Source organism: Thunnus maccoyii, chromosome 24 (genome assembly GCF_910596095.1).
Source record: "Thunnus maccoyii chromosome 24, fThuMac1.1, whole genome shotgun sequence".
Classification (NCBI taxonomy): domain Eukaryota; kingdom Metazoa; phylum Chordata; class Actinopteri; order Scombriformes; family Scombridae; genus Thunnus; species Thunnus maccoyii.
The window spans coordinates 14,960,309-14,975,975 of NC_056556.1; the positions used below are offsets into that span (position 1 = coordinate 14,960,309).

Below are 15,667 nucleotides of genomic sequence, written 5' to 3' on the forward strand. Positions count from 1 at the left end.
ATTGGATTTTCAATGAGCACAGAGAAACTTCCCACTTTCAGCAGATAAATGTGAAATCAAACTCTGCACATATATCATTCTGCAGAGTGACGCTCAAACATTCAACTGTAGGAACAAGAAGTAAAATATATTTTTAAGTGGAGGAGAACCTTAAGTTTGAGATCTGAATACTTAAATACAGTGATAAAGATGCAGCACAGACTGCAGCCAGTCTGTCTGACAGATGCCTCACAGGTGATGCCACTATTAAGTTCAGGCCAGTTTTGGTATTAATGGATCAGTGCCCTCAGCAGAGAGGATTTTAGAGTCAGTTATAAAGCTCGCCTTTACTTTATCTCTTTCTCACTGTCAACAGTTTACATTACACAACATCAATACAGCTACAGTTCTGTCTATATATGCAAATATCACTCATCATCATTTACTATAAGTTCATTCAAATAGGATCAAAGAAATAAACAAAGCAGAATGCAAATACTAAGTTTAAAAATACAGTTTTTTGCTCATAAAAATGGTGTTTTGCCTGATTGTGATGACCAATCACCAGTCATGATTTACTAATCTCTGCCCCATCAGTAACAATTAGTTTGCCATGACACAGTTCAATAACAGCAGTTGGTGTTTTCAGGGATTTCTAGACAGGAGGCACCCTGCTGTCAGACAGATTGTCTCCAATTACAATCCTCATGCACACACACACGCACACACACACACACACACACACACACACACACACACACACACACACACACACACACACACACACACACACACACACACATGATGTGCAGACCACTAGTCACTTGGGCCTCCTAGACAGCAGCATCACACCAGTGGCAATGGAACTGTGAAAAATACAATCCCTTAAAAAAGATCAAAATACAAGTATCCGCTTTTCTTTGTGCGCAGCAGCTTCGCTCTTTCTTTACCATCACTAATGTAACTCAAACTGTAGGACTGTTATACATACAAGCAATCTTTCATGTACACATGTGACAACATAACTAAATTTTCTGCTCTACCTTGTAGAAAATCACCTCCATCCACCTGGCGATAAGTTAGAATAACAGAAACCAGCAAAATTGCAAATTAGCATATGCTTCTCCTCAGGTCAGGTGCGGGATGCATAAGAACATCACTTGTCTTGCCACCATCTTGGCCTCACCATAGCAACCCCCCCTCCCTCTCCAACACACACACACACACACACACACACACACACACACACACACACACACACACACACACACACACACACGGGTTCTTAAGCAGGCTTTTCTTTCTATCCTTAGCTCCCCCCCTCCTGTCTTCTCCTCTCTCCTCATTTCTCCTCTCTCTCCATCCGCACCCTCCCTCCTCTGTGTGCCCGATTACCGACTGCCATTTTACCCAGAGAGCCGTGGAACCAGGGGCTCCTCTGTACATCTCGGTGTATGACTTAAACCGCAGAGATAGCTGGCACACACACACACACACATTCACACACATAGTACTAGCACCTGGTCTGGCTCGACCGGTCGGTTGAGCTGACATCAACAGATTCCTTCCAGCTTTTCAAATCTTTTTGGACCATGTTTCCTGAAAAAGTGAGTAGTGTTCCTGATAGTGTTGGTACATTTTTGTAAATATGGTACTTTAAAAATGGTTGTTACGTGTGTGACTAGTGGAAGAAATTTTTCTCAACTACTTATAGGACAATTTGAAGAATCTCAGATTGGTAAAAAGTGGTAAAATGGTTTTCTAGATACAAACATGGGTCTGTGGTCACAATGTAGTAACAATAACTTAGTAGTAAAATAATCTATGTTGATATTATGTGCTAAAAAAGCATTTGTAGATTATAATATGGTGGTAAAGGAGCCTCTACAGCTATACTGTTATTACTTATTGTTGCCTTTTGATTGTCTTGTTTTCATCTTTAAAAGTGTCTCTTGTTCCCATTATGCTTAAAGGGCTGGTGCGTGTAAATGGAAAAACTATCAGAAATTGCAGATAGTCTCTTAAATCTTAAGAAGTACGAAGAAGAAGACCGTATCTTGGGCTAATAATACTGTAATTGAATGTGACTATCCTTGGGTTGTACCTGTAGGTTAAGGTGTATGCTCTAACCTCACATGATGTAGGATTAAGTTGCCTATTTAGGCCACAGCAGGGAGAATAATTTAAAGCTGAGTTCTTAACCTGTGCAGCTCTTTCTACAGGTCAGGACAGCATGAATCCCACAGTAAATTAATCCGAAATTTAAAGTACAGGCCTTATGCTTAGTACATTTTTAGACTCCGTCATCACTGTTGTGCTTGGAAACAAATCCTCAAGCAGCCTCGTCACCCAGTTCAAACAGGCAAAAAGTAAGCTAGTAAAAAAACAGCTTCAGAAGCTGTTTGTTTGTGCTGTGTCACCTTGAAGACTAATGATTTGCTGCTATGGCTAATGTAAAATCATTTTAAAAAAATAATTATTATTGTCACATGTAGTTAAACAGTTGGATTTCCCTCAAAAACAAAAGAATGTGGTGATTTTTATGGTTGTAAGGTTGTTAATAGGGACAGAGCTGAAGAGGGATTAAGGAGGAGAGCATCACGTTGAGTGTCCACAGCTAAGAGCAGTGATTTGGCCTGCAGTCTGGCCTTATGGGACTCAAGAAAAAGCCTGCTTAGCTCACGGATGACACTGACTGTTTTTCACAGGCTTTTGAAAGTCATCACAGCTCACAGTCATGATTAATATTATTATCATTCTATTTAATATAGGAGGCAAGTAGTAACTCTGGGCTGATCACTGTCCTGTACTGATTCAGGCTACACCTGTTAATATTGCACTCATTTTATTGTTGGTCATATCATGGATAAATTATTTTTGCTTTTAGTTATACAGAGCTTACTTTTTTGTCTGTATAATTCAAATTCTGTCAGCATGTGAGTGATTATACCATTGCCCAGGTGTCCATAGATCTATGCAACACATAAAAAACAAGCAGAATAGTATAATATTGCTAGGGATTACTTCATTGATCAGTAATTTGTAAGGTTATAAAACAAAATAAACTATATAACACTGTATATTATGCAAGCTGGTTTATGTTGGCTCTCCAGAAGCAGGACAGAAACTTTTTACATCCGTTCCAAATAGGATTTCTACATGTGTGCTAGGCTGCTCCACTAAATATAGCAGGCTGTGGGAAGCTCTGTCCTCTACATCTACATAGATGTGCATGTAGCTGTATGCATTCAGTATTGTCAGTTTACATTATGTGACTATTTTCTGTTGAAAAGTTATTGCTCATCCATTGGTCTAATGTCCAAAAATTGACCAAAGCAGAAATCTTCTGTTTCAGCCATACTGTGATAGATATCTTATGATGTGTATTATTTAGAAATGAAAGATGCTTATGCAGAACATTTTAGGAGAATGAGAATCATGGGGAACCTTTAGGCATTTTTTTGCCTTGTTGGTCATTCCCATAATAGTGGATGGTGATCAACACTTAGATTTGTTAGGAAACAAACCATTTACCTGGCAGCCTACAGGTTTGATTTGAGAATGACTTTGTACAAAGTGTTTTCCCCAGTTGTAGCCAAATGACATATGTAACACCCTGATATCAAGTAGTCCTGTTAGTGGATGTCCTGTCCTGAATCCTTAGTCAAACACCCTGATTAGGAGTTGACACCCTGTGAGTGTGATTAGATATAGAAGGACCAAAGGCAATGTAATGCATTAAAAAGGTCCTTTGACAACTTTTGCTTTTGTTATCGTAGCTCATGCTTAGTATGTTTTAAAAAATCAATTGTAATAGTGGCAATTCTGCAAGAGAACTGCAATCAATCAAATTGCTCTTTAGGTCTGTGTTTTCCCACATGTAAAGTTCTCAGCGAGGCTGTGATGTAATAAAATTTGCAGTCTTAAAGTGATTTATTTTCCATTTTTAATCTGCTTTACTGTTTGACAACTTCTTTAGATTCAGTATTGCGTTTGTGTGTATCCTTCAGGTGTGTGTGAGAGCGCAGCATGCATTCGGTCCAGACAGGCATGTGGGACCCTCGTCCCTCATCTAAACATGCCTCGCCCCTCTCCCAGCCGCCCCCCACCCATTCCCGCCTCACCCATGTAACCAGAGCCACCCCGGCAAAGCGGATCACCTTCTACAAAAGCGGTGACAGTCAGTTTGGGGGCGTAAGGATGGCCATCCACAAGCGTAGCTTCAAATGTTTCGACACCCTGCTGGATGACCTTTCGCAAAAGGTTAGTGGGACAGGTACCAGAGCTGTGATGGAGAGATTTCCTTTGAAGCTGACTGTGTCACTGAGTTACACTTCACTTTCAACTATCCACTTTGGCAACGGCATAAGCTTTACTTCTGTAAATTTTCACCTGCAACAGACATACAGTAGATACACAGTGTACAGATGTACAGTATATCGAGTATGAGTTCATATATGTGTCTATATCTAGGTGCCACTGCCATTTGGTGTGCGGACTGTAACTACTCCCCGTGGCATCCACGCCATCAAACACCTGGAGCAGCTCCAGGATGGTGGCTGTTACCTCTGCTCTGACCGGCGCCACACTAAGCCAATCAACATGGAGCTGGCTAGCAAACGCCCGAGTATCTGGTACAACCACAGCCGGAGACCCCAGCGTCCTGAGGCCTCGTCCACAACTCCACCCGGCCATTTGCCTTACAGGCAGCGACGGATCCTTCTGGTGAAGAACAGCGAGCCGGGGATGAGGAGGAGTGTAGTGTTGAGCAGGAGGTCGACCAGGAGTCTGAGGGCCTTTCTTGATGAGGTATCTGAGGTGATGCAGTTTCATGTCCGCAAGCTCTACACTCCAGAGGGACGCAGGGTAAGAAGTGATTTGTATTTGAATGTATAGTTATAATTTAGAGTGTGTTTTGTATGACAGAAGACACCCTGTTTAGTGGAAGCTCCTGACACTCTGTGAATTTGTTTCCAGATTGACAGCGTGCAAAGCCTGATGACTTGTCCTGCTATTTTGGTGTGTGTTGGCCGGGAAGCCTTCAGTCCACTGCTAGTAAACTTCATCAGGAAGAGCTCAGATGAAAAACTGCCTGGGTTGGGCAGCAGGTCACCTGGTCTTGGCCCCAGAACCCCTGGAAATGGGGCCCGATCCCCTGCTACTCAAGGAGCAAGATCCCCACCTCATGGAGCTCAGTCAAGGGCCAGCGAATACAGTGAAGGGCATGAGAGCAAGAAAAATGGTGAGCTATTGGGAATTAACAAAATGTTTACAGGCAAAGGTATTTACATATACAATACTGGGTGGGTAAATACACAATACACAAACCTCAATTTCAACAACAGACATAAAGTAGTAAAAGGAGTAAGAAAAAGTCAAAAAAGTGCCATTTTAAATGTGCTTTTCTCACTCTACTTTCAGTTAACTTTGGTCTGGAAACCAAAAAGAGCATCATCCACCCTCGTTCTGATTCCTCAAACCGCTCCACCCGTTTCTCTTTGTCTTCAGAGAAGTCATACGGCAATGGTGTCAGTGCATACTCCCAGGGCAGACCAGCTATTATGAACGATGACATTGAAAAGCGTGTCCTGGTCAATAAAGATGGCAGCCTCTCAGTAGAGATGAGGGTGCGTTTTCGCCTCCACAATGAAGAGACCTTACAGTGGTCCACCCAGATTAAAAAATCCCCATCTCTGACCAATGACTGTTGCCCTCTGAGCCAGGCGCACCCCCATTACTTGCAGCAGGGCCAATCAGAAAGCTGCTCTGACCCTGATTCCACAGCCTTCGACACAGAGGGTGTGGAGTATTCCAGCCAACCTCTGCAGCATGCATTGGAAGGGAGTCGCTGCCCTTGCTGCTATCCGAGTCAGGAACAGCAGTACGACTTGTGGGAAAACCCTGTACACAGCCACAAACAGCGTCCTGTCCCACCCCCGCATAAATCCAGCCACACCCACACTATGATGAGACATACACACTCCTCTAGCTCTTCTTCATCATGTAACTCAAGGAGAGTGGTGCGCTGCCGAGCACAACTCTCCAACTGTGGAGGAGGTTCTGGTTCAGAGCAGAGCCAACTGGTCCAGGAGGAGATGTGCGTGACAGAGCAGGTTGAGCGCAGAGTAGAGGTGGAGCAGGATGGAGACACCCATGTAGAGGTTTGCAGGGTGAGCCGGTGCTGCAGTCGCAGTGAAGTGGTCGCCATTGATAGCAACCTACGACCACTTAGCAGGAGGTCAGCTGAGGATGAGCTAATGATAGAGGAAATGGATCGTCCCCTGTCTGGGGTCAGCAGCTCCTCACACGTCCTGCAATCACTGAAAGAAGACCAGGATGATGAGGATGATGACCTGCCACCCAGCGCCTCACAGTGCGGTCACAGCAATGAATCATCACCATCCCCAAACTCCCAGACAGGCAATGACAAGCCAACAAGCAACATTTCAGCCAGTTCCGTCCACTCTACCAAATACAAGAAGCACAAAGATGCTGAAGAGAGAGGAAGCAGAACAGTATCAGCAGCCTCTTCCTGTCACTGTGGAGCTGCCACCCCACACTCAACAACTGGAGCAGATGAGACGGATCGAGCTTCCAGCTCCAAGTCCAAAATAAGTAGGGCCTCTTGCAGGTCCACCACAACCAGGGTCCCAAACTCAGAAGAGGAGGGGGCAGCAGATGATGAGGATGAAGAGGTAAATAGGGTTGTTAGTGGCTTGTCTGGTCACACAGGACTTTCAGCAGGCTCTCGGCAATCAGGATCATCCAGTGTATGTCATAATTGTGGGGGCTGCAAACATGGGGTCAACTCCAGTTCCAGTAGTAGAGCTTCACAGAGGTCCCATCACTCCCTCCGAGCCTCTCCAAACCCCGCCTCACCTCTCTCTAACCAAGAGAATGCCAATGATGGCAGTGAGGATGATGGCTCAGATGTGTCAGCTGTGTCAACGCAATCCAACAAAACCAACCTCACCAACCATGGGCGCTTCTCTGTAACATCAAATATTCTAGAGGGCAGAGCATCTAGTGCCATGTCCAGAACATCCAATCCGGAGCAAGCAGGAATAGAGGAAGACAGGGCTCCTAGTGCCGCCTCAGCCACAAGTCACAGGTCCAGCAGATCACAGAAGTCTTGCTGTAATGGTGCCACTGATGCCACAACTGAAAAAGAGGAGAGAAGCCCCAGCGCCATGTCGGCTCAGTCCAACCTGTCTGCCAAGTCCAGCAAGTCTCACAAGTCCAACAGCACTGGTATAGCTGAAACTCCTGACATCAGAACAAGAGAGGAAGCAGAGGGAGAGAACACTGTAGAGAGAGCAGTTAGCTCCTTGTCAGCCAAATCTGACATTTCTGCAAAGACCAGAGCTTCAGTTAAGACTCACAAGTCCAACTGCCCATCAAGTATAATGATTGCCTCTCCAGCTGACAATACAGCTTTGGAAGAGAATGACACAAACAAAAGAGCTCCCAGTAGCCTTTCTGTTAAGTCTAATGCTTCTGCCAAGCCTGGCAAGAAAGAAAGACCTGAAAGTGTCCTGTCTGCTAAATCAACTAAATCAAATGTGTCAGCAAAGTCCAGCACATCTCACAGGACCACTTGCAGTCATTGTGTGAGAGAAGTATCTCCAGGTGCTAAAGAAGCTGATGAGCCAATTAAAGATACAACAGGAACGGAAGGAGAAACAGAGATGGAGGAGAGAGCAGCGAGTGCCCTGTCAGCCAAGTCCAATCTGTCTGCCAAGTCTAATAAATCCTGTAAATCCACCAAAGCTTCGCAAAGGTCACTTTCACCAAGGTCAGAGGCTGGAAGAGATGAAGAAGAAAGGGCAGCGAGTCAAATGTCTGCCAGATCAGTTAAATCCAACATGTCTGTCAAGTCTAACTGTAATGGCAATGAAAAGGTAGCAGAGGAGGCTGAAGAAAAAGAAAATGAGTGTGTGGAAGAGGAAAGAGAAGAGGAGGAGGAAAGACCAGAAAGTGTAACATCTGCTAAATCAGAAAATGAAGAGAGGGCAGCCAGTGCAATGTCCTCTAAATCTAAAAAATCTAACTGTAATGGCAGCACAGGAGAAAATCCTGAAACAGGAGACAGTACAGGAGATTGTGAAAAGGATGAGATTAGGGCTGCCAGTGCTTTGTCTGGTAAATCAGCTTCATCTGCAAAGTCTCACCACACAAATTGTGACACAAGTTCAAGAGTAGCGTCTCCGGCTAAAGATACAGCTGAAACAGAGGAGGGCGGCATGGTGGACAGAAGCCCCAGTGCTATGTCTGGAAAATCAAACATCTCTGCCAAGTCCGCCAAGTCCCGAAGGTCAAACCACACCCCAGCATCTCCAAATCCAATTGAAGCTGCTGTTCCTTCTGTGGAAACAAACGGAGAGGAGAAGCAAAATGGAGATCAAGAGCGGGTGGCTAGTGCCATGTCTGTAAAGTCAAAAATTTCAGTGAAATCCTGTACTTCTAACAAGTCAAATTCTAGCAAGCATCTTAAATCAGTGTCACCAAGTCCAAATGTTGTCACCATTAAAACACCAGAAGGGGTTGATGAGGAAGGAAATGTGACAACAGAGAGAGCACCTAGCGCTGCATCAGCTAAATCAGGAAAATCTAAAGTTTCATGTACTTCACGTAAGTCCAATCATAATGGAACAGCTGATATTGCTGTTATTGAAACAGCTGATACAGAAGAAAAGCAAGAGGAAGACAATGCACCAAAAAGTAAATCATCTGAACACTCTAATGGCCAAACGCTCTCACCCAGGAGGACACGTTCACCACGAACACACTCACCCAAAGCTTCAGCTGCATCCCCCAGCAGTCCTCCATCCCCTGTACAGCAGTTATTACCTGGCCCTGGTGTTGGAGAGAAAAGAGGACCCAGTGCCTTGTCAGTTCACTCCACAACCTCTGCTAAGTCTGGCAAGTCCAAATGTCACTGTAGAGCAGCTTCGGCACTTGAAAAGGCAAAGAAAGAAAAGGAGGCGGAGGTCAAGGAAGTGGAGAAAAAGGAAGAGGATGAGAAGCTGAAAAACGAAGATGACAATGAGCCTTCAGATCGAGCAGCCAGCGTCCTGTCTTCCTCCTCCAAAAGACAGAGGAGAGAATCAGGAGGCAGTGAGCATGCACTGAGTCGAAACTCATCAGGGTCAGTCTCTCTTGGGTTGCCAGAGGACCAAGAAACAGGTGACTCAGATAGCGGCAAGTCCAGTGTTTCATTTCACATTATCACTGAGAGTAAGGGCAGAGTGAAGACGGCAACTCCTGATGTCCGCAAAAGCACAGAAGAGTCTGCTAAGGAAGACGTAGAGAGAACAGAGTCCGCTATGTCTCAAAAGTCCAACATTAATGGCAGTGAAAGCACTTTGTCTGACAATCCTCAAGCAGTCAATATACCTACTATTGAAATGCCTGGAGGAGGTAACAATGAAGGCGAAGAAGTTGGAGAGCAAAAAACAGAAAGAGCAGCCAGTGAACTCTCAGTTAAAAGCAGCAGGTCTCACAAGTCTTCTCATAACTGTAGCGTCAAATCAGCAGCTCGATTGGCTACTAATGAAACTAAAGAGCAACATGCTAGTGCCAGCCCAACCAAAGCAGGAAATGAACTTGAAACAGGCAGTGTGAAGTCTGCTTCAACAACAAAAGCTAACAATATGGACACCCTTAACAATAGGACCCCATCTGTAATGTCATCAGCAAGTGCTAAAGTTAGGAGCAAATCCCCTGCAAGTGCCAGTGCTAAAAATGCCAATGTTGCAAAAACATCTGCTGGAGATTCAACAAATAATGATGCTGAAAACAAGGCCTTCAGTAGACCAGCCAGTAAAGCCAAAGGGAAAGAAGATATCACAGACAACGAGGCAGCCAGTGTCCGCTCCAAGAGTCCCTGTTGCCTCAGGCCTGAGTCTGCAGCTTCGGCTAACTCAGGGTCAAAAATGAAAGCCTCAAAGGAGAGTAAACCAGAGGATCCAGTCATATCAGACCATTTTAATACAGTCAAAGGCGACAGTGGCAGTGTCACATCTGTCAAGACATCCAAGAAACAAGAAACACCAAACAAACCCTCAACGACCTATCCCTCACACAGCTCCAGACCATCTAGCAAAGTGGAGACATGTAGTGAAAGCACTCTGTCTCGCTCTCTGTCCGCTGCTGACTTACTGAAGGAAACCATGGCGGCTGTACGTCCACACAGCCGACAGTCGAAAGCCAGCAAAACCACCGACAAGCCAAGGAGTGAGAAAAGCAGCAGGTGTCAGAGAAACAAGAACCAGAAGGATCAGGAGGAGCTAGAAATGACACCTGCCTGTCTACCCAACGCTTCCCCTAATGAGGTCATTAGCGATTGGCTGCGGAGCCTTCCTGCTAACAGCAACATGTTTGCACTTGAGGATGGGTTGAACGAGGAAGAGCAGGAGAGGGAGGAGGAGGTGGAGGAGATACCTGGAGAGGAGGTAGCAAAGGGGGAGGATTGTCCTGTAGCTGAGGAAGCAGACAAGGAGGAGGAAGTTGAGGCTGAAGAGAAAGAGGAGAAAGAGGAAGAAGTTGAATGTGATGCAGCGGAGGAGAAGAGCCCAGATCCAGCTCCAGGTGTTGCAGCAGGGACCTCATCTCACCCCACCACTCTCTTGTTGAGTTCTGAGTCTCTGCCAAGGAACTGGCATTCTTCAGTTGCAGTGATGAAAGTTCTTCTGAGCTCTTCTCTGGGTCGATCTCGGAGCATGCCCGAGGTAAGCTGATAACTATGTAAAAACAATAGTACAAAAAGAATATACTGTTGTACATAATTACATATTATGTAATATCAGTTTCTATCTATCATCAGATCACGTAACAGTGTAAATCTGATCTCTGCATATCAGTGGTTCCCAGCCCCTTGATTTGGATCCCCCTAACATAAAGGAATGTCTACTTGTGACCCCATGTTGCATATAGGTGTTATGACCAAGTCAAACAAAGAGTGATATTTCTTCTTGTACTTGAATAACTTTTAGAGGCCTGATAAGGTAAAACTATCCAGTAAAAAGGTTAGGGTTACGTGTAAATCTAACCCATAAAGCTTAGAAACAATAGAATTTTGTGGAACATGGATATTTTCTCCGATTTCCTGTTCTACTAATTGTCTTGGCATCCCATAGATTTATCTTGTGACCCCAGATAGGAAACCATTGCATTCCATGAATGCCTGATTAACATGGATTTAGAATGGAATATATCAATGTTGACACTATTTATGTATGTAACATGTAAACTATTGGTATACTCTGAACATTTGCTGTCCTCTCTAGGTGTCTCCAGTTTATGGTCGCAGACTGAGCACCTCAGCCAGGGGGCTCTTGGACTGTTTGGCCCAGCTCCAGCTCATTGAGCCTGCAGTGAGCCCTGGGTCTGGTCAACAAAAGGACCGCAAACAGCAGTATGACGACATTATGGCCATCCTTCAGTCCCTCTGGCTCACAGAACCAAAGGACATTGAGGCCAAGGACTGCAGCAGAGACCAGGTGACTCCACCGAGGTCCTCATCCGGGGTGGGTATGAGCAGTGGCTCTGCTGGATCAGGGAAGGAGAATGGAAATCAAGGAGGAGATGAAATACCCCCAAAGGAGACAGAATCTTTACATGAGGATGAGGAAGAAGAGAAGGTTGTAGAGGAGGAGGAGAAGGAGGAAGGAAATGAAGAGCCAGAATACAAGGAAATTGAGGCTGAAGCCATTTCAGATCCAGAAGACACAAAAACAGACATAGCAGAGGAACCGTTGCAGAGTGATGAGCAGAGTACAGTCCCTCCAAGTCTTGACAGCCCAAAAGCCACTGACAACCCTTCATCATCGGACAAGAGCTCTGTTAACGACAGCTCCAAATCCCCCACTGATAACGAGCGAGAGATGCTGGAGGACTCCAGCTCAGGCACGCCTCCAACTGTCCTGCGAGCACCCTTGTCCAAAAGACTATCCCAAGACCCTGATCCAGTTTGGGTTCTGCATCTTCTGAAGAAGCTGGAGAAACAATTCATGAACCACTACATTAATGCCATGGCGGAGTTCAAAGTTCGTTGGGACCTGGACGACAATATCATCCTGGACACAATGATCTCCGAGCTGAGAGAGGAGGTGAGCCGGCGCATCCAGAGCAGCATCGAAAGGGAAATGAGGAAGATTCAGAGTCGAGCCGGCAGAGGGGGGAGGTCGAGCCGGCCACCACAGCTAGGGAACCTCTCCAGGGAGTCCACCATGACAGATAAGAGGCGTCAATTGTTGAAGGTAATTCCACCACAAATCTCCTCTTTACATCTAACAAGATACTGCTGCTGGAATGGCAGAAAGATAATGTTTGATTTATGTTTCAGGTCATGAAGAACCAGTCAGTGAAAACTGCTGAATCCCTCAGCGATGGTGAGATAACAGGTGACTTCAGCGACCAGCGAAGCGAGGACGAGTACTGCCCCTGTGATGCTTGTGTACGCAAGAAAATGGCCGCCCGACCACTCAAAGCAAACCTGATGGGATCTGAAGCACCAGTAATGATGGAGTTTGACCTCCTTAAGATACTTCAGCTGAAGAAAAGCCCGTCACCTGCACCTGCAGTGCCGCCACTACCTGCGGACGAGGAATATGACAGCATGGCAGATGAGGAGGGGAGAAATTTAGAGGTACTGCAGGAGGAAGAAGAGGAGGATGAAACTAAAGAGGATATCAGAGCTGAAGTTGTTTTAGAGGAGACTATCCCAGAGGAGGATGAGGAAGATATAGAAGAAGATGAAGGAGAGGAAGTAGGAGAGGATGGAGATGAGGAGGAAGAATGCCAGTGCCACTCTGCCAGAGATGAAGAGGTGAGCAGAGAAACAGCAGAGGGAGAGGAGGGTGAGGAAACTAGTGACAATGCAGAAGATGAAGGAGAGACAGGAGAAGATGGGGAGCAGGAGGAGAGTGACAGGGAGACGGTAAAAGAGGTAACAGCAGGTGATGGAGAGGAGGAGGAGGAAGAGGCACAGGTGGAAGAGTGTGAAGTGTCAGAATTTAAGCCTGAGGAGGAAGAAGAAGGATCGTCAGGCAAGGAAAAAAGCGGAGAAGAAGAGGAATCAGGGGAGATAGAGGATGAAAACACCGCAAATGAAGAATCAACGCCGGTGGAGGAGCTTGTGGAGGGGAACATCAATGCAGAGGCAGAGGATGATATTGAAGGGGATGATGGCACCGGAGAGGGCGAGTCAAATGAAGATGAAGAGGTAAGAAAAATTTTAATTAAAGGAATTTACTGAGTAAAAGACAAGAAGTAACTGAACCAAACAACAAATCAAAATATCCCATCTACACAATAATGGAATTTTACTATTACTACAACTTGGGACTAATTTCCCTAGATTTGGCAATTATTTCTTTTCAAGCAGAATTGACTTTGACATTTTAGCAGTACATACCAGTTTGAGCACCACCTATTTTAAAACACCTTTGAGTACCTGAACATGACCGCAGGGTTAAAGTCTACCTTAAAGAGGAATCTGACCTACTGTAGCCTAACAACTAATTCTAAGCCTGTGGGAACAGATAATCTCGCCATCCAATTAGACAGACTGGACAAATCTGTTTTGTTTGGCAGCAACGCAGAGCTTCCACTGCTAGAAGTCTGCTGTTATTGTCAGTCACCAACTGTTTCATGAAAACCTTACTTTAAATTCTCATACTTTAAATCAATCTGTTCTCACATTATTTGACACACACACAAACAGATATTTAAACCAGTTAAAGTTCATTTGCATTCAGTTTGTAATAGATCAAACACATTGCAGGCTTTCTGTGCTGAAGCTAATTTTAAACCATTGCTTTGTAACTAACTTGCATCTGTAATTACTGACACTTAGCTGCCCCATCAGTACACAATTAAGTTAATTACAACTGCTCAAAGATAATTTACTGTTATCTTGTTTAACCTTCAGGGTAAGGGGGTGACTCCGGATGTCTGTGTGACCGAGGGGGAGGAGGCCGATGCCGAAGACTCAAACACAGACGGCAAACGTCCAAGTGACACCAGTCCGGACGAATCAGGACATGAGGGGGCTGAAGCCACAGGAGATGAGGAGGAGAAAGAGGGTGGAGGTAATGGTGATGAGGAGGAGGTTGTGGAAGATGTTGTCGAGGAATTTAAGCCCGAGGAAGAGGAGGGAGAAGAGATCAGAAACACATGGGAGGATGGCGCTCTCCTCCATCAGTTCACCAGGACCTCAGTGGAGTCCCAGCCCGGCTCCTTGGAGGACATTGACATGGATTCACTCGAGAAACGTGTTAAGTCCATAGAAGTGCCCAAAAAGAATGCCGGTGGATCCACTGGTGGTGCGGGCCAGAGGAGGAGCCGGTCTCCGGCCAGGGTCAAACGGCGCAAACCAAAAGAGAGCGACGTTGAACTGGATGACTTAGACATTTAACTCACATTGAAACACCTCAGTGTGCTTGGAGAGACTAGGCGTGGTCTGAAATCACAGATTTATGAAGAATATCAAAGACTCCAATAAACCCTTTCTCTATCAGTGACCACACGGGTAGAATTATGTAGGTTTAAACAACCAAAAACAAAGACTCAAACACTTGAAGCACTTTATCACTCTGGTGTAGAAGGACAGCAGAAACGTCATGATTGTAGAAACTTGAAACTTGAAACCACCATGTTATCCTATTTAATTATATGAATTATATTTATTATGGTTATTTGTATATTTTTGAAGTTAATTGTATGTATGAGGGGATATGTCTATCTCTGGACTATATGTGTATGAATGCTGTATATTTTTGAAACAAAAAAAAAAGATTTTTGACACCTATGGGTATATTATGTGAACTCAGTTTTGTGTTCAGTGGACCACAGGTTTATTGATTTATTGAATCATATAGCCATACATCTACAATGTACCTCCAAGGGATGTTAGATGTTAAATGACAATTAATTAGTGTTTCACAAAACCAGCGTACTGATACTTGGTTTGTGTTTTAGTTCAGTTCTTGTCTATTTATTTGCATTTGTCTCAATAAGTTGAAGATGCTGGATTCTCAGGGGTTTGGACAACCAGGTTGCTTTTGAAAGGTCACCTCTGAGCTATAACTTACCTACCTACTTATATCTGTAGTCTATAAAGAAGACTTCTGTTTAAAACTACTCAAACTCAGTAATGTAATCTGATTACCTTAAACAAATAGTTGGACATTTTGAGAATTTGCAGAGAGTTAGATGAGAAGATTGATTACTACTCTCATGTCTGTACACGAAATGTGTAGCTGAATCCACTATACAGCTAGCTTAGCGTACCACAAACAAGGCACAAACAGCTAGCTTGGTTCTGTCCAAAGGTAAGAAAAAAACATCTGGCTGCACCTCTAAAGCTGACTAACTGGTTATATCTCATTTGTTTAAACTGTACAAAAAACAAAGTGTAAAAACAACAAATTGTGGGGTTTTTTTTGGGGGGGGGGTTATGTGCCAGACTATATCTTAGCCAGGGGTTGTGACTTCCTGGACTTTTGTCGTCACTGTGAGGTTGCCAAACGAGATATAACATGTTGATTAGTGAGTGAGCTTTAGAGGTGCTAGTAGGTGGAGTTTGTTACCTCCAGACACAGCCAAGCTAGTTGTTTCCCTCTGCTTCCAGTCTTTGTGCTAAGCTAAGCTAACCGTCTCCTGGCTGTAGCTTCATATTTAGTGC

General features: G+C 44.7%; 1 protein-coding gene across 1 annotated transcript; it reads left to right on the forward strand.

Annotated features, from left to right (window-relative positions):
- The first annotated feature begins 1,223 nt into the window (after positions 1-1,223).
- On the forward strand, positions 1,224-15,419 carry rp1l1a (rp1 like 1a). The gene is made up of 7 exons (XM_042404727.1): positions 1,224-4,242; positions 4,453-4,845; positions 4,957-5,221; positions 5,401-10,709; positions 11,268-12,239; positions 12,326-13,204; positions 13,913-15,419. The coding sequence occupies exons 1-7, from the start codon at positions 4,009-4,011 to the stop codon at positions 14,396-14,398; spliced, it is 8,538 nt and encodes a 2,845-aa protein (XP_042260661.1). The 5' UTR covers positions 1,224-4,008; the 3' UTR covers positions 14,399-15,419.
- The last annotated feature ends 248 nt before the right edge of the window (positions 15,420-15,667 follow it).